We start from the raw sequence: 17,372 nt of genomic DNA, 5'->3' as shown, positions 1-17,372 counted from the left end.
CTTCTATGGAACTTCGTTACGCGAAGTATGCAACAGACGACAAAAAATTGAGCATTCACCTTACATTTACCTATTGACATACTCCATTGTAAGTGCAGCTTCATTTACTGTGCAATACATGATTTGTCACTAGTGTTAGAACATGCATGCGGCAATTTGGGAAATGTACTACAATGGTTCTCGTTTGCCAGTCGTTGGATTTATGGATGATTTACTCTGACAGATCAAAAGCGAATCGCAGAAAGAGGCCCTTCCGTTTGCCAATTAGTCCAGCAGGCCTTGGACTTATTGTTAGTTAAAAAAGGTCTCACAGTACGAGAGCTAATGAATAATTGACCAAGCCCCTATCTTGCTACTTGGAGCAACAAAGCTTACTGTTAGATACACTACTTGAAATCACATTTGCTGTAACCATTCTTTGCGTTTGACTGGTTGGCTCTCGCTGATTGTAAAGCAGCACACTAGAGTGGAAGTCAAAAACTCTTGCTAGCTACAGGGGCTTCCAGGTGCCAGGCCATTGGTGCAAGACAAATATTCATTAGGTAAAGGCTGATACGCGAAAATCCATTCTCGTGTTCGTAAAATTTCGGAATCGACATGGAGATTTGACTCTCCTCCACTCACAGTAGTAATTATTTTGGTTCCAACGGAACCAGGGCTGTAGGCTGTGATAGCTCAAAACGTATAGTGCTATCTTGGCAAACAAGTGTTTTTGTTCACTAGATTAATCCTCGCGGAGTTTAAAGGTTTCTCTCAAAACAGTAATAGTCCCATGCCCTGACTTGGTGGAACCAACACATAGATTGGCCATTTATCCACATAAGTGCTGATTAGGCAATGTGGCCTTTGTGGACGGATGGACATGTCCACCAATGCTCCAAGAGGTATCTGGTGAAGAGAGTCTGCATGGACTTCATCCTTCGTAGAGCATCTATGGGAAGCGGATGTTTTCATGCAAACTGAGTGCTTTAGCCCATTTTACCCTGCAGAAGAAACAGACGGCACCACCACAGTCCTCTATCAGCCAAGGTGTCTGGGAATATGTCTAGTTGTATAATAAAACTTTTGGACATACCAGGGACTTAGTGTGGGCAATCACAAGATATTTTTATGGCCTTCAAGGCTTATGCAATGTCCTGAACACAAGCCTCACTACCCTACATGCTGCTACCATTAAGAATTTACTGTTAAATCCTGATATCAAGGACCCTGTATTGCTATGGGATGCTGCTTCTCCCATTGTCTCAATGGTAAAACTCTCAGCTTGGTGAGTTGTGTTGTTGTTTGGTAGCAAAAAAGTGTTGTGATCAGGGTGGTGAATTTAGAGGTGTAACACCAGGGCCGCAATAGATAGCAAGTCTTGAAACACAACCCGATAAAGTACCTGCCATTTGGGAATCATAATTTGTGCTCTAATATTCTCTGCGCGCATATGGTAGCTTGTGAGTTACACTCAAACGGCAATCATAGTCAACTTACCACTTGATCTTCCAATCTTTGCAATAACATTTCGGGGTTAGTAGTTTTTCTCTCCAGCGGAAATTTTCCTATATTCAAAAGCCGGCATTGATTTGGATTTGGAGCTATTGTACTAGTTTTGACATGAGCTTATGTGAGAACTGCTCTAGAGGATACCGACTTTCGGGGAGACTGAGAATAATGTATAAGTCTATAGTAAAAAAACACTTTCAATGTCAATATTAAATTACAGTTTACACAAATGGACCATTGTCTGTGAGTAGGAACGTTCCCGACAAGTGATTCCCGTCTGGGGTTGTCATCGACGCAGCTGTTTGCACCCAGAATTGACTTTTTAGTGGTAACGTTTTCAGAGCCTATTCGACATGTCAGCGCCCATAAGACTATACATACGATTTGTTAGTTTTGAAATCTATTTCTGCCTCCTCAAGGAGATACTTGGAGAGCAGTTAGTTTAATATAGTAATTGCTTGTATAGTCAGATTCTGAGAGATTGTGGCACAAAAATGCTGGTATGCCTCGTCGAAAGCTGGTGGTGCATGATCAAGAAGATCTTGACAGAAATAGTAAAAGTGAGAAGTCATGGGGTTATGCATTGTCAATGAGGATTCATGGAGTCATAAGGAGACTCTGCCGATCCGCAGGGAAACAGTTGTGACGTTTTTGTTCGGATAAATAAGCTTCCAAATTCCCGTGTTCTCCACCGAAGAATCCTTGGGCATGAATAAACATCTTTTTTATCGTATCTACAAGGATGGGAGTAGTACACCAAGTTGGAAGCTTGCCTCCTACTTCCAACTGCAATGCGTACTCTACATCGAACGAATTCTCGCTTGTTGGGGTTAGAGTCGTCGAGAAGATATGTGATTTCGCTCGAGTATGCCGTTCACCGGGAGGAAACAAGTGGTTATGCCATTCTTCCATTTCCGTTCCCCATACAATACATGAACCATCAGAAAAGTTCTGGATTCCGCAGAGAATGAGCTGTTCCCGAGGCGAAATACCGAGATTGGCCTTCGTTTGGCAGTATCCTATTCCAAGCCGACTACAATCTCCATACCTGCCAAAACCCATGGCTATATTTGCGGCGTCCAAATCATGAATAGGGTAAGCTTCATAGACTTGCTCAATTTGTGAGTCCCACTTCTTCCGTTCATCTATATCCATAATGAAGTTGGCGAAGCATTCTCCTACGCACGGACCACTGAGCGAAGAACGGAACCTGACCAGTGGGGCAGGTAAGCCCTGAAAATTATCAATTTTTTGGATTTGGTGTACCAGTCTATCCTTTCGTTCCTCAATCGTTTTCCATCTCAGCTTTTCAGTACCTGAAAATAAAGACAAGGTGACCGGGTAAGAAAGAGGGTGGCCGCAAATGTTCTTTGATTGCGGTTGTGACATCGGATAACATACATGACTCTGCCGCAGCAAAACCTCTCCGAGGATTGCTGTCTCCCTGTTGTTGCTGATGAATGACACAGTTCGCCAAAGGCGAGATTTTCCGAATGCGTTCAAACAGCTCATCGAAGTCAGGCAGCTCAATGTCGACTCCGTCCGTCTTTGACGGCGCAGTAATTTGCTGAGACGGCGTTTCCTGGAAGAGGGCGTTGCTAAAAGCGGTCACTGAGGAAGTATTAAAAAACAGCAATGCAGTCGCATAAATGTATCGACAGATCATGTCGCCACGAACAAAGCGCAAGAATAATAAACAGGATATGGATTTACAAGGAACAGAGTATTGCAATTGAAAAATGGCCTCTTGAAATCGTTGTGATTGAAAAGTGGTCTTGTAAAATCGTTTTGAGAGCTCATTCGCATTCATGTTCCTTGCGACAAAAAATTCGGAAGTTGAACTTCAGTGGATGTTTGGGTGAGTGAGCAAATTCATTACGGGATTCGTTTCCTGTCCTTTTGACTGTGCGCTGCCTTGTCTCACTGTCAACTCTGTCTGGTCTGACCTTCTGCTACATACGTGACCAAACTCGGTCGTATTTTGAGACAGAGCCCACCCACCACCACGAAAACAATCCCGACCACGCCATGTTTTCGCAATCAATTCTCCCAAATAAGTGATACCAGTGGAAAAACAGAAACGAGTACGAAACAATATCGTGGAAGTATTGAAAGTATTCTCGCCTACAGATCAGTCTGTTGAGGATCGCTTTTGAAGATCGATCAGGTCATTCGCAATGGAATCTCAGCAGCACGTAAAGACATTACAAACAGACAAACGAAGCAAGAACAGGCTAAAGTACGCTTCGTCTCGCAAACGTGCCAAGACAGCTACTGCAGACGTCTACCGGAGCTATAAGCGACGAATCGGTGTGACGAGTGCAGCCTCGCGAGAAGAACGCGTGCATCATAGCGACGCGGCTATCAACAACCGGCGGAAAAATTCAACTTACAAATCTATTGCAACTGTGGTTCCTTCTTCCTCGACCAACTCACAGTCCTTCCTGGACGATGAGTCGGACCATCCCGACATCGGCACCGCGGAATCCGTACTGGCTATCGAGCTCGACGTTTCGCTTGATCGAAATGCGTCTGAAATATTCGGCAAGCTTCATCGGGAGCTCTGGCCTTTAGTTCGATCCTTGCCCGAAGTATTGTATCACAAAGCAATGATTGTTGACATTCTTTTGGCCTATCTGCTTTCTCCCGAATCGGCGCCGGAGGAAAAATCTCCCGTTTCTATAGGCAAGGAAAAAATTCCGTACCGGGTAAATCACGGAACAACCGACGTTATGCACCTTCTCGCGGTCTTAGCTCGAGACGTGCGGCACGAAATTCACGAGTTTCTGCCTCAGATTGTCCACCGCATTCTTTCAGACTTGTTGAACCGTCCATCCCCTGAAGCAGATACTGGCAAACAGCCAATTCCACTGGACGTGACGATAGTGGAAGCGGCATTCCGTACGCTTTCCTATATCTTTAGATACGACGCAGAGCGGCTTCTCAGTACTATCGTAGGCAAAGACCAAGAACCTTGTTTGGAAGATATGCGGCAGTATTATGGATTGACTTTAGCTCACCGTCGAGAATTGATACGGAAATTGGCTGCGCAGTCGTTCGCACCCATGATACGCCAAATTTCATCCAACAAAGGTCAGAAGCGTCACATCCGACGGGTTCTACGAGCATTGCAGGCCTCTGCTGACAGTGCTACTACAATCGCTGCCCAAAAGCTGCGATCCGACGCGGTGGATGGCATTGCTTCACTTTGCTTCGAAATTGCCCGGGGTGTGCCGGGTCGAATCCATTCGAAAGGAGTCTTTGTTATCAAGTGTGTACTGGAAGCGTTGATTGTCAAGAAGTGCTCGGCAAAGGCACACGAACTAATTTTTGGTGTTGCGTCCAGCCTTGTCGAGCGCCTTTTGTACCATCTTCGGGGAGCGGACGTGGTATCTCTATTAGATGATGTTGTTGCTGTATCCGAGCAAACGCTTCTGTCTCATGCCTTCTCGAACGACAATGTTCATTCCATCAGGCATACTATCGAGCTTGTCCGGAAAGTCGTTCAGCATCGAGACGGGATTGTAGTAAGAGAGAGTCCTAGTGCGGAGCGGAAGCTTACAAAGTTATTGGATTTCGCGATGAGAGCTACCACTTATTCTATGCTGTCGGACACGTCCCGTGAAGCAGTGCTTGAATTGCTGAGTGCCGCTTGGAGAGCTTTTCCTGACTACGAAAACTTTGCAGAGGAAATGAGCCAGAAACTATCGATTGTTTTGTCCATCTCATCAGCGGATTCTGCGGGGAGTGGCCACACAGTTAGCAATTGTGAATTGTCGATTACGCGAACTCCTGCATCTGTTCTCGTTGAAAAGTTGATGCCCTTTCTCCCTATCGACGTTTCGATGAAGTGGATCGGATCTGCCTTTTTATCTTCTGCGGCTTCAGTAGCCGCCAGTGATGTGCGCTTGGCTTTATTCCTAGTCCACGCCGTTGCAACAGTGAGAACAGTTTCGAATGGTTCAACTGAGACCTTTGTCGATGAAAGCGATGAAATCTTATTTCTTGACAATGCGGTTCATTGTATTCTGTCTGAGGTAGAGCGTTCTACGTTGCTAGGTCTTTGCCTTTCCAGGTTGTCTATGATTGACAATTCCAACTGCTGGGCTGACGTAGTTGTTTCCGCTAAGTGCGTAGCTTTCCTCGGAATGGTAGGTGGCGGGGGCAATGGACGGAAGAAGTTTACTTTCCTTTACAAGAAGATTGTTAAATCACTTGTAGGTGTTCTAAATCACGTGGACAGTGCTGGATTGCTTTCAGGCGGGCATACTGACCAGGACTCTGCTGGAATTCTTTTTTCCATTGTTCTTGAATCCTTGTCTAAGTTTTCGACTGCCTCGCTTGGTATAGCGGAGCAGTCGGATGTCGAGCAAGTGCTGGCGAGCATCGTTAATGTTTCTGAACGCTATCTCTTGCTTCAAAAAGACTCCCTGTGGGCATTGAAGGGAGTTGCCTCCTTTACTAGCGCCTTACAACAGGTTGGGCTTCCTCTCTCCTGGAACATAAACCCACTATTCGAATGCCTGGTTCCGAGTCTACAAGATAGCTGTCACTTTCGCCGAATACACGCACTCCAGATACTTTCATCCTTTCCCAAGAGACCATTCGTTATAAATCACTCTGACTTAGATTTCGGGGACGAATTAGATGAAGAGCCACCTGTGACTTTTGCAAAAATGCATGAAAAGATGTCGGTGAAAGGACCTACTGGACCGTGCGACATCATCAATATTCTAAAGGAAATTGAATCAACACAGATGGACATGTCAAATGAACGATACATTTTATCACTGATCTCAAGGGTGGCGGTACTTGGGAGAACTGGAAAGATGCCAGCTATGTATGCACTAGCAGCAGCATCACATCTCGTTGGAATGTTTAATATTAAGTTCTCGCCCATCTGGAACGGATCCATTACAGCGTTGGCGGCGCTGACTTTGGGCCATGAAGATTGCGTGTGGCCGCCACTTCACAGCAAACTTGCTGATCTCATGAACAGCCCTGTTTTCAAAGTTGCTTCCGATACTCAGCAAACTGTCGACACATCATACCCCTTGATCGATTCAGAAATGTACTTAAAGAGGTGTCTTCAATGGGAAGCCTCGAACGGAATGAGTGTTTCACTATTCGGAGGTGAAGCAGCTTTCGCAAAAGAACAAGGTCAAGTTTCGCGGCATCAAAGTACTGACCAGTCCGCTGTGCTCCGAAACGTGTGGGCTGTTGTAGCAGCCGCCCCACAGCTCATGATGAGGCATTCGCGAGTAATGGTTCCGCTCGTTTTAGATTTTTTCCATTTCCAATACTTTAAAGTTCACAAAGGAGCCCATGATGCCTGGGCTCTTCGATTGCACGAGCATGCTGAGAACAGCCCTCTGACGTAAGTCGCTAGTACCGGATTATCGGTGGAAGTTTGCATTGATCCTCACGAAGCCTTTGTCAAACAGGATCTACGACAGCGGACAATGGGACCGGAGAGCCTTAGAGGAGCGTCTGGTTTCGGTTCTTACAGCGTTTTCAACTGTCAATGGTCCTCAGCAGCTATACAAGCACAAGCTTTTGTTTCGCTTGTTTACTTCTTTTGTGGGGAATGAGGACGCATGTGTGTCAAAACTGGCTTTGTCCTGTATTCTTAGGTACAAAATTGAATGTTTGGTACCTTACGATGAAGCTCTGAAGGCGACACTTTCCAAAGGAGGTTTACGGGAAGCCCTCTTACATTTTCAGACACTCTTTGAGAGTGGTGCAGTAGCTAGGGAACACAGATTTGATCTGATTTGTTTGCTATCGAGGGTTCTTATCGGAAGACTTTTGTCTCAGTCTGGAACGAGATCGTCGAAGGATACTCCAGCAACACGGCGTGTCGCTGTCTTATCATTTTTGTCCAATATTTGCTCTGATGACAGTGACCTGCATCCTTTTATGTGGCTGATATTGAGGAATTATATTCCTCGCCAATTTGAGATTGACCCGATCGAAGGGAATGAGATGCAATCGGTGGAATCTGCATTATTCGTTGAACAACTTAAATCGGTCACCGTGGATTCGTGCTCTTCAATGCCTTCTACAGTCCACCAGGGCTTTCTCAACATGCTAGAACCAATCATTTCTTACCTCGGGCACCGAATTGCTTTCTATGTTCCTGCTTGTACGTCAATCATTCTAATTTTGAGCAAAGTGTATCAAGTACAGCCCCCAACGACAGGAACAAAGATAGATAACGCCGACATTGTGGCTCTCTCTGACAGAGATGGAGGGCGCGCAAGTACCATTCGCTCATTGTGTCACCGAAGATTGAGCGAATTATTTGTACAGTTCTCGGGCGTCGTTGATTTCTCAGAACACGCCGATTGCTTGTGGGAAGCAATCAAGAATGCACTTGCTCTTTTGCCCGAAATGGCATCCAGTAGCTTGAAACCTCCTTCTCTTCTTCTGCTATTAGAGTCCATTTCGAGCGATCCACTGCTGGTAAATTTGTTTCAATCGAGAGGAGAAGTTTTTCGATCTGCAATTTATTGTTTGCGTCCAATGTCCAATGTTCCGGTTGTTGAAACGACGTTACGAATTATCCGAAACCTCATGAATAGCGAAAACATTGAAGGTAAAATGCTCATATCAGAGAACATCGCGACACTTTTGGAGCGTTTTGAATCGAGATTCCGGTCGTTTGGCAACATCATGGTTCAAACGTGGCGAAGTGAGCTCGACATTCTTTGCGAAGTGAGCGAGCTCATAGACACTACAACTTTCGGAATGGGCACAGTGAGAGGAAATTTGGCGGAGCAGCTGTGCTCGTTGCTTCTTCCGTTTTTGGATGTTAGCAGAGCGTGCAACGACATTGAGAGGCTAAAGGTGATCAAAATCATGAAAAGAATGGTGTCGCAGCTGTCCTTGGAAGCATCCGCTTCCTACTATACATCCGTTGGGGGTAGTTTCGGGCCCTACAAATCGCGACCAGGCATTTCCTCCAAAGAATCTCGCTTCTCACTAGCAAACTTTCTTGAAACTCTCTCTTGCCAGAGATATGACAAGGCCAAGAAAGCATGTACAGTTCTCGTTCGATTATGTGCGGTGAACACCAGACGCGTTGACGAAATCGATCAGGAAAGTATTGTTTCGGCTATGACACAACTGGACGAGCGTGGGAGCCCTTTTTCATGGCTAGATATATGCCAGGATGGAAGCGAACCTATGATACTGATCCCATTGGTAAACACGTGCTTTCACTATTTTTTCTCAGACGACGGTATTGTTGCTCGTTCTGCCTTCAAGTGCCTGAAAGGGCTAGTTGCGATTTCGGCGCGCAAGGCGGATTTAGGAAATCCATCTATGGGGGATTCGTCTCATACAGAGAAGTGGAGACGGCTTTTGGAAGGAACTATACTTCGTCATTCAAAAGAAGGATTGGCTGCTCGAAATGTATCGGTACGACGATTTTTTATTCTATTACTCTCGGATATTGCGTTTGCCTGTAAGCATTCGAAGTCTCCCAATCACTATGGGGACCTTTGCATCTTGATTCGCCAGGATGAGCCTGACCTCGACTTTTTCCGAAATATTACTCATGTGCAAATCCATCGTCGATGCAGAGCTTTTCAGCGTCTTCGCAAGTCACTGGGAGAAGATGAAGAGGATAATTTAGGATTCCGACATCATACTCTGTCCAACATCCTTCTCCCCCTTGCAATGCATCCCATTTATGAGAGTAAAACAAAGTTGGAAGAGTCGTTTGCGCTTGAGGCTATAGCAACAGTTGCGTCCATTTCACGCTTACTCTCTTGGAGCAAATATAGCAGCACTCTATGGACTGCATTGACACAGTTTGAGCGGCATCTAGATCAAGAGCGGTATATCATCGGAATGATCTGTGCCATTATAGATGGCTTTCACTTTTCCGTCTCCCTCGACGATGAATTCGATGTCGACAATGAAGACAGTACAGGTAGCGCGGTGTGGCGTGCACTGAGCACGAGAATAATGCCGAAGGTGGAGGCTCTCCTTACAAAGGAGAAGATTGACAAGAATGGGACAAAAACAAAGATTCTCCGGCCCGCCCTCATTCTCGCCTTACTCAAACTATGTAAAAAACTTCCTGCGCGAGTGCTAAAACGTAATCTTCCGCGATTTTTGGCCATAGTATGCGACGCTTTGAAGAGCAAGGAGTCTGATTCACGAGATCTTGCTCGATCAACTCTTTCGAAAATGGTTCTTGACCTTGACATTATTTACCTAGGTGACGTCGTCCGGGAACTCGCGATTACGTTGAAAGAAGGATACCAACTCCACGTCCGCGCAGCTACAATACATAGCATTCTGCTGGAACTCTCGAAGGTATATTCACCACCCAAGCAACGCGAGCATACGGATGCTCTACCTATAGCCTTCGACAGGGCGGTCCCTGCACTCATGGACCTAATTCAGCAAGATTTGTTTGGCATAGCTCAAGAACGCCGCGATGCCAGGGGAAGCCAAGTTCGATACGTGAAAGAAGCCGGTGGCTCGAAAAGCTTGAACTCGCTCGAGCTCGTTTCTAGCATGGTACTTTTCAGGCCATCTCTAGCGCGAGCTTGTCCTATGAATACATCTAAATCGTCTGTTCACGTGATTGTGTCTCCTTTTTTGGAACGTCTTCGATCGAGTGATGTTTCTTCAGCCGCGATACCCCGGATTCGAGAATGTCTTACTCGCATAGTTGTTGGCTTAGCTCGAAACACAAGCCTGTCCGTTGACGAGGCTTTACCATTCATTTACGCTTCAATTCACCCATTCGTCGGAGATCATGAAATTTCAGCTGGGGTGAAATGTGTTGAAGGTGACAGCGACGACGATAATGTCAATATGTCGACGCCTATCGTTGTCAGCGGCTCGAAAAGAATTCGGCATACTAGCCAAATGACATCACTTGGAAATGTTGTCAAGTGGCATCCTTCATCCCGAAATGCTCGTACGAGTACAAAGGCGGCACATAAGGTGAAAGCTAGTGACGAGAGGGCGTTGGCACGCGTTGTGGACGGCGCAAGTGCACCAAAGATGACTGGCAGCTTCAGGCATTCTTCCAGAATTGCTAGAATGCGAGGGGTAAATGACCCAGCAAGTGTGGCTGCTGTTTCTGTTGGACTTCAGCTATTGTATTCAACCCTCAAAATTCTTCCTTCTGACACGGAAAGTACGCTGTCCTCAGCTCTGGACCCGTTTGCGCCACTATTAACAAAATGCTTATGCACTTGCCGTGATTCAGAAATTGTTTTAGCCACTATGAAATGTCTGGGCCTTTTCCTTAGATTACGGCTCCCGTCGCTTGAGCAATGCTCCAAGATACTTGCTGAAAAAACCTTAGAGTTGCTCACCTCGACTGGTGCTTCTTCTTTTGACCAAGAGCTTTTACAAGCTTGCTTCAAGATGCTAACATTCTTGATGAACTTTGACGGCAACGGAGGAGATTTCATCCTTGGTGCGAGATCGTCCGGCTCAGCTGCAGGTGCCGGCGTATTGCCTTTGGATCAGGAGCAAATGCAGATATTGTTGTCTTTCTTGAAATCATCTATTATTGACTCGGATCAACACAATCCGGCAATGGGATTGCTGAAAGCCGTCATGTCTCGTCGCTTTGTTTCGGCTGAGTTTTACGACCTCATGGATACTCTGCTTGAGCAATCTGTCAGGAGTCCTAAGCCGTCCTTGCGACAACAAAGTGGAGGGATTTTCATAACCTATCTTTTGCAGTATCCCATGTCTGCGGAGCGTGTCACACAACACATAAAACGGATAGTCCTGAATATCACGTATGAGCACCCTGAGGGCAGACTTTCGGCTGTGACTTTGTTATTAAATGTTATTGAGCGCCTTCCGGTTCCGGTCCTCGAAAGCCACTGCCAAATGCTATTCCTGCCTCTTACGATGCAACTGGTGAATGACGAATCAAAGGAGTGTCGAGAAACTTTGAAAAGCGCAATTTCGGTCTTGTTCAAACGTTTACCGAATGACCTCCTCCAAACTCTTCTCGAATACACTAGCCAATGGTCGGACGGAGATACAGCCCTTCGACAGACATCCTTTCAATTGTACAGCATCTTTGCGGAATCGAGAGTTGATGTCATTGTTAGAGGAGACAACACCTCCGTGCTTCTAAACAAGCTCTGCTCAGCCTTGGAAGATGACACAGATTGGAAAGTTGTTTACTTCGCACTCCTATGCTTGAGCAGGATGATGGGCAGTCTCAAAATTGTTTTAATTGAGAATTCGCACCTATGGATACTTGTATCCGCTTGTTTGACGAGAGAGCATCCTTGGGTAAAGCTTGCATCTGCCCGAATTTTAAGCGATCATTTTGCATCGCTCAAACCATGCTCGTTTGTTGAAGATGGCTCAATTTCTTTTTTAATTGAAAAGAAAGGGAGTTTGTTTCAGACAGCCCGCAACTTTTGTCGACAGCTTGATTTTGAAGAGACCGAATACAGCGAGGAGCTGACGACCATATGCATTAAAGCCCTCACTTGGATCCTCCAAGCTATGCACACATACCCTGACCTGTGCTATGCCGATGGCGACGATACCGCTGCCGGACGCGATCCGGTGCGATGGCTAGTCGCCAGGCTTTCCAATACCGCAAAGCCAAAAGGAACAAAGCGGCGTCAATCTGTGTTCAAGTGCTTTGCTGCGTTTGCTACGTACTGCAGCAGCGCATTTTTGAATCACCTTGAAATGGTTTTAGAGCCTCTCCATCGCTCTGAAATGGAGAGCCATAATGAGCTCAATTACTCTTCCATGTTACGGAATGATGATGTTGTGCAAGGTAGATACGCAGAGGAGTCAAGCCTCGCCAAGGATGTCTTGTCGCTTTTGGAGGAGCAGTGGGACAATGGCATCTTCATCAAGGCTTATTCAGCCGTAAAGCAACGAGCATTGCAGAAAAAAGAGAAGCGAAAGTTGACAACGAGGACAGAAGCAATTTGTGATCCAAAAAGTGCTTCAAAACGTAGAATAGAGAAACAGGACCAAGAAAAGAAGCGTAGAAAACGCAGGGTAGACGAGAGGCGGCTTGGTCGAGGCGGCACCGCCAAACGGCAACACATAGGATGAATAGACAAAATGAAGCTTCAAAATCCAGGCTTGGTAAAAAATCGAAGCAGGCACACGGTGTGCTCGTCTTCGATTTCTAGTTGTTTTCCCCACAGCAGCATCCTTCATATTTGCGATGCATCCTTTTCGAAGACGTGTAAACGATGCCATTATTCTAGGTTCCCTCCTGGTAGAAAAGGGAAATTCACTGGCAAATGCGCACTACATGAGCAAGATGATTACTTAAACTATTGAGGAAATGCCCACGCAATGAGCTTTGTTTATTATGGTAGTTTTGATAGAAGACTTTCTTTGGCGACGGATAGGTCATCAGATAGGAATAAAATAATTAACAGTATGAGACTTTTGTGCTTTTCTGTTTCACTAGGCGCAGCCGAATCTTCCTTCTCCCTTTGCCCCAAGTTTTGACAGTAAATTCACGGTCAATCCAGGTACCCGGTAGGCCTGGAAAGCAGTTTTGCTGTTTCGGGACGATACCAGGTCTCTCTATACGACAAAAGAACGTATCTTGTTATAGCAGAGGCTCGGCCCCCTTGACCTAAAGATGAAATGGTCATTCCTCGTGGGAATTCAATTTCTTCCAAAGTTTGTATTTTGCTTTAACCTTCCATATATTGGTATAAACAGAAGCAATAGAAAGTTTTTGGCATCGGTGAAGGCGCCGTCACTGAAAAGAAGCGATACTCGTCCGAGGATAAGCGATATGGTCGAAGAGGACAAAGTCACCGACATCAAGCAGTCCGTCAATAACATGTGGAATGGCGTGAAACGAGTAGGGATTGCCCCTCTTCTCCTCACTTTCGGTATCGGCTACCGCGTCGGTATCCATGCTACTAGAGCTACTCTGCAACGGACGGTGTCATCTTCGGGTACTATAGCCACCAAGTCGAATCCACCATACGTACTGGCCGCCGTGCTAGTCGCCTTTGCGGCACGTGAGCTCTGGAAAACTTTTCCAGACTGGATCAAGCGACAAATTCCATATCTAAAAAGAAGGTACAAAGTAGAGGAAGTCGATTTTGACCCAGACGACATGACTTCCTTGCCGGCAATAGCTGCCAAGCTTCAATCATTGTTTGCGCTAGCACAAGAAAAGGTTGTCGACGCAGTAAGAGTTCCGAATCCTCAGCTTGCATTCATTGCTCTTTTGAAGATCTTTGTACAGTTGAAAGATGAACGATCCCGGGATCGGGATCGTCGGTACTCTGAAGCTGGCAAGAACGTGGAGAATCCGAAGGATGTGCTTGAAGGCATGGACGATATGTTCGAGTTTGCCGAATGGGCCTACGACGAACTACCCGACGAAAAGCCTCTGAGTGAAGCGCTAAAAGAGAAAGGCTTTACGTTGATCCGCCACGACAAGGTTGCACTACCCGGGTCTGTTGCACACTACATAGCCATTTCGAAAGAACGCAAAGAAGCGTTAATTGGCATCAAGGGTTCATCAAGTTTTGAAGATCTACTGACGGATTGCTGTATGCAAGCTCAATCATTTGATCTAAAGGAGCCGTTCATTAAAGGCGGCCCGACCGAGATTCGAGCCCACGAAGGAATTATGTTGGCTTCAAAGCGTTTGGCAGATGAAGTTGAGGTTCTAGTAGAGGAATTGCTACTTCCAAGTAAATACAAACTAGTCATAACAGGCCACAGCCTGGGGGCAAGCGCCGCCGCTCTGCTGGGAATGCTGCTTCGTTCACGTTTCGCTCAGCTTCGCCAGGAGAACAGTAACCTGTTGAAAGTTTGGGCTTTTGCTTCTCCTCCAGTCCTGGACTATGACGCAGCTTTAGCCTGTACTCCCTTCACAACGACGATTGTCAATAACTCAGACATCATCCCTCGATGGTCACTCTCCAATCTCCTGATTGTCATGGAGTACCTCAAAAATGTTCACAACCGACTAGAGGAGCGCGGTATGACCGCTAAAGATTGGAAATCAACGAAGTCTCTTTTTCACATGTTAACTCAGAGCGAAGAAGAAGGTACTCCCATCATGACCATGGACGAGATTCGAGCAGCGATGACAGCAGCCAACGCAAAAGTAGAACTGAAAGATCCTGACCATCTCTATGTTGCCGGTCGCGTTATTCAAATGTACGACTTGTGGTCAAAAGAAGGATACGGACAAGTGAGCGTCGCGGACAAAGAAGGTGCTCATCCTTCGAAACTATCAAACAACACAATCCCAGAAACGGAGACGGAACAGAATACTCGAACCGCCGAACGCGTCAATGTAGACAATGGCGCATCAAGCATACTGCGCTACATTGAACTTGACTCGCGCATGCTCACCGATCATCTTTCACCGGCATATCGAAGTAGTCTCAACAATCTTCTTAGCTACGGGGCCGCCAAGATGGATGAGCTTGCCACAATTCCGGCAGAGTTATCTGACTAATAATTTCTTCAAAGTGGAAAGTAAACCAACAAGAATGCTTGTTCTCGTTACCAAATAGATTAAAAGGATTTTTCGGCAAGGGAAAACTCATAGAAAATGATTTATCTGCTTTCCTTCATACATGCACCGAAATCTTGTACGTGTAAGTGAATTAATGGTAATCCCACTTCGTTCATGCGAATCAATGCCACTTTATGTTCCAGATATTTGGTTTTGTCAAGGAGAGCGTGTTTTGCTGTACCTGTTACTTCTCTAGCTCTAAATGTTTATCGGGATACAAACTACCTACCTACTCCGTTTGTATCGCACTAACTGGAACTAGCTGAAATTTATCTAAGCACCCGGATATTATGAACGCACTTGGGGACTATGAAATTGTCGATATTTCCACGATGCAAGCGCTGTCCGTTTTCGCTGTTCTTTTTCACACGCGGAATATTTCCGTGGCACAGTCAACTCACAATTACGTTCTGACAGTGAGTGTGAGTCCAAACTTGATGCTACTGCTCGCTAGGAAATCTTCCGTTGTACCAAGAATTTCATCAAGGCAAACATATTAATAAGTCGAAATGATTTCCATGATCATGGTCCTGAATCAAAAGGGAGATATTATGATCTCCCGACAATACCGGTAGGTCATAAACGTTTTGGATAGGATTCCCATGACGTCTTGTATCGTAAAGTCTGACATCTGACCTGTCTTGTGTTTCAACGATGTTAGCGACGACGTTGGTAGAGCGGCGGCTGATTCATTTCGTCTTCAGGTACGTTCTCGAGGCATGCCATTTTAGGCATCCCCATGGTTAGCATGCCGAATCCACGCTTCCTCATATCCACGATACTACAAATCCGTGTGACCACGTTAAGTACTTATGGACTTAACCGTCAGATAACAGTACAAATGCTTAACCCTGATTTTTTATTATTGTCAGGTTGTGGCCGCCAAAGAAACCGGCACGGAAGCTCCTGTAAAGCGAATTGAAAACTGTTCTTTCCTCTATACTCGCCACCTGAATATGTACTTCGTTGCCTTGACCCGTTCAAATGTGAACCCGGCTTTGGTTTTTGAGTATCTGTTCCAGCTAATTAAGATTCTGAAGGCTTACTTGGGAGAGGAATTCGACGAGACAGCAATGCGCAACAACATGACCTTGATCTATGAGCTGATGGATGAAACGATGGATTTCGGTTACCCTCAAAATTGTGCTGTTGATGTTTTGCGATTGTATATTAATTTGGGAACGGCCAAGCCCCAAGATGAACCCGAGCCTAGCAAGCTGACTAGCCAAATAACCGGAGCCATTGATTGGAGACGAGAAGGAATTCGCCACAAAAAGAATGAAGTTTACATTGATGTGCTCGAAAGTGTCAATCTTCTACTTTCTAGTACTGGAAACGTGCTACGAAACGAGGTCGCAGGGTCGGTACAAATGAATACGAAATTGACTGGTATGCCGGAATGCAAATTCGGATTGAACGATAAGCTTGTGATTGAGAAAGACAAAGAAGATCGTAAACCGAGCGTTGATATTGACGACTGCACTTTTCATCGCTGCGTTCGTCTGGGAAAGTTTGACGCCGACCGCACAATTACATTCATACCACCAGATGGTGAATTTGAATTGATGCGATACCGAGTCACGGACAACATCAATCTTCCTTTCCGAATTATTCCCGCCGTACAAGAATCGCAAAATAATACCAAAGTGTCTATCGACTTAAAAGTCATTGCGAACTTTTCGGACCAGCTCTTTGCCACCCATGTGGTTATCAAGATCCCGGTACCAAAGAATACATCCAAGACGAAGATCAAGCACTCGTTTGGTCGCGCCAAGTACGAGCCAGAACAGCAAGCTATTGTGTGGCGAGTCAAACGCTTTGCCGGAAAAGCACAGTGCATTATCAATGCCGAGGTCGATCTCATGCCAACCGTTCGTTCCCAGCCCTGGAGCCGACCACCTATCAACGTGGAGTTTCAGGTGCCCATGTTCACAGGTAGTGGTGTACACGTACGATTTCTTCGTGTGTACGATAAATCAGGCTACCACACGAATAGATGGGTTCGTTACATTACAAAGGCAGGTTCCTACCAAATTCGAATTTAAAGGAGTTCTGCTTCGTTTCAGTGTTTGTTCGGCATGGGTACGATGGTTAATAGTCTCTTTGCCTGGATGGTCGTGTTGTGGCCGGCTTTAGGCACCTACAGTAGTTTACAGTATAACAAAAGCCGATTTTCTCTTAAGACTTCGGTAGCCAAGACGTCTGCGGATAAAAGATTTTGTGGGAGATAGCGGGTAATTCGTCCGCACAAAGTAGCTCATGCATTTACAGTCCGTCTTTCTACAAAAGTCCAGTCATTTTAGTTTCACAAAAAGAGAAATACTGCGTATCGCTATAAGTTTTCTCCGTC

General features: G+C 45.7%; 4 protein-coding genes across 4 annotated transcripts; 3 read left to right on the top strand and 1 right to left on the bottom strand.

Moving 5' to 3' along the window:
• Positions 1-1,877: 1,877 nt before the first annotated feature.
• On the bottom strand, positions 1,878-3,248 carry PHATRDRAFT_43465 (predicted protein). Its single transcript, XM_002177597.1, has 2 exons — positions 2,893-3,248; positions 1,878-2,807 (listed from the first exon to the last, which is right to left on the bottom strand). The coding sequence occupies exons 1-2, from the start codon at positions 3,155-3,157 to the stop codon at positions 2,089-2,091; spliced, it is 984 nt and encodes a 327-aa protein (XP_002177633.1). The 5' UTR covers positions 3,158-3,248; the 3' UTR covers positions 1,878-2,088.
• A 420-nt stretch (positions 3,249-3,668) lies between these two features.
• PHATRDRAFT_43464 (predicted protein) lies at positions 3,669-12,815 on the top strand (the record flags this gene model as incomplete). Its single annotated transcript, XM_002177918.1, has 3 exons — positions 3,669-6,868; positions 7,125-12,451; positions 12,648-12,815. The coding sequence occupies 3 exons, from the start codon at positions 3,669-3,671 to the stop codon at positions 12,791-12,793; spliced, it is 8,673 nt and encodes a 2,890-aa protein (XP_002177954.1). The 3' UTR covers positions 12,794-12,815.
• Positions 12,816-13,122: 307 nt separating this feature from the next.
• PHATRDRAFT_43463 (predicted protein) lies at positions 13,123-15,075 on the top strand. The gene has a single exon (XM_002177917.1). The coding sequence runs from the start codon at positions 13,271-13,273 to the stop codon at positions 14,960-14,962; it is 1,692 nt and encodes a 563-aa protein (XP_002177953.1). The 5' UTR covers positions 13,123-13,270; the 3' UTR covers positions 14,963-15,075.
• Positions 15,076-15,409: 334 nt separating this feature from the next.
• On the top strand, positions 15,410-17,197 carry AP2mu (predicted protein). The gene is made up of 3 exons (XM_002177916.1): positions 15,410-15,593; positions 15,684-15,726; positions 15,895-17,197. Exons 1-3 carry the CDS (start codon positions 15,532-15,534, stop codon positions 17,065-17,067), a joined length of 1,278 nt encoding a protein of 425 aa, XP_002177952.1. The 5' UTR covers positions 15,410-15,531; the 3' UTR covers positions 17,068-17,197.
• The last annotated feature ends 175 nt before the right edge of the window (positions 17,198-17,372 follow it).

This window comes from Phaeodactylum tricornutum, chromosome 2 (assembly GCF_000150955.2).
Source record: "Phaeodactylum tricornutum CCAP 1055/1 chromosome 2, whole genome shotgun sequence".
Classification (NCBI taxonomy): Eukaryota; Bacillariophyta; class Bacillariophyceae; order Surirellales; family Neidiaceae; genus Phaeodactylum; species Phaeodactylum tricornutum.
Note: the sequence above shows the minus strand (reverse complement) of the source record. Positions and strands in the feature narration are given on the sequence as shown.

Bases quoted from the DNA above. Each gene is read 5' to 3' on its own strand.
- AP2mu (XM_002177916.1), top strand. From the start codon at position 15,532: ATGATTTCCATGATCATGGTCCTGAATCAAAAGGGAGATATTATGATC. The intron at 15,594-15,683 runs GTAGGTCATAAA...CAACGATGTTAG, and splicing joins ATGATCTCCCGACAATACCG to CGACGACGTTGGTAGAGCGG. The intron at 15,727-15,894 runs GTACGTTCTCGA...TATTATTGTCAG, and splicing joins CTGATTCATTTCGTCTTCAG to GTTGTGGCCGCCAAAGAAAC.
- PHATRDRAFT_43463 (XM_002177917.1), top strand. From the start codon at position 13,271: ATGGTCGAAGAGGACAAAGTCACCGACATCAAGCAGTCCGTCAATAAC.
- PHATRDRAFT_43465 (XM_002177597.1), bottom strand. From the start codon at position 3,157: ATGATCTGTCGATACATTTATGCGACTGCATTGCTGTTTTTTAATACT. The intron at 2,808-2,892 runs GTATGTTATCCG...CTTTATTTTCAG, and splicing joins TTTTGCTGCGGCAGAGTCAT to GTACTGAAAAGCTGAGATGG.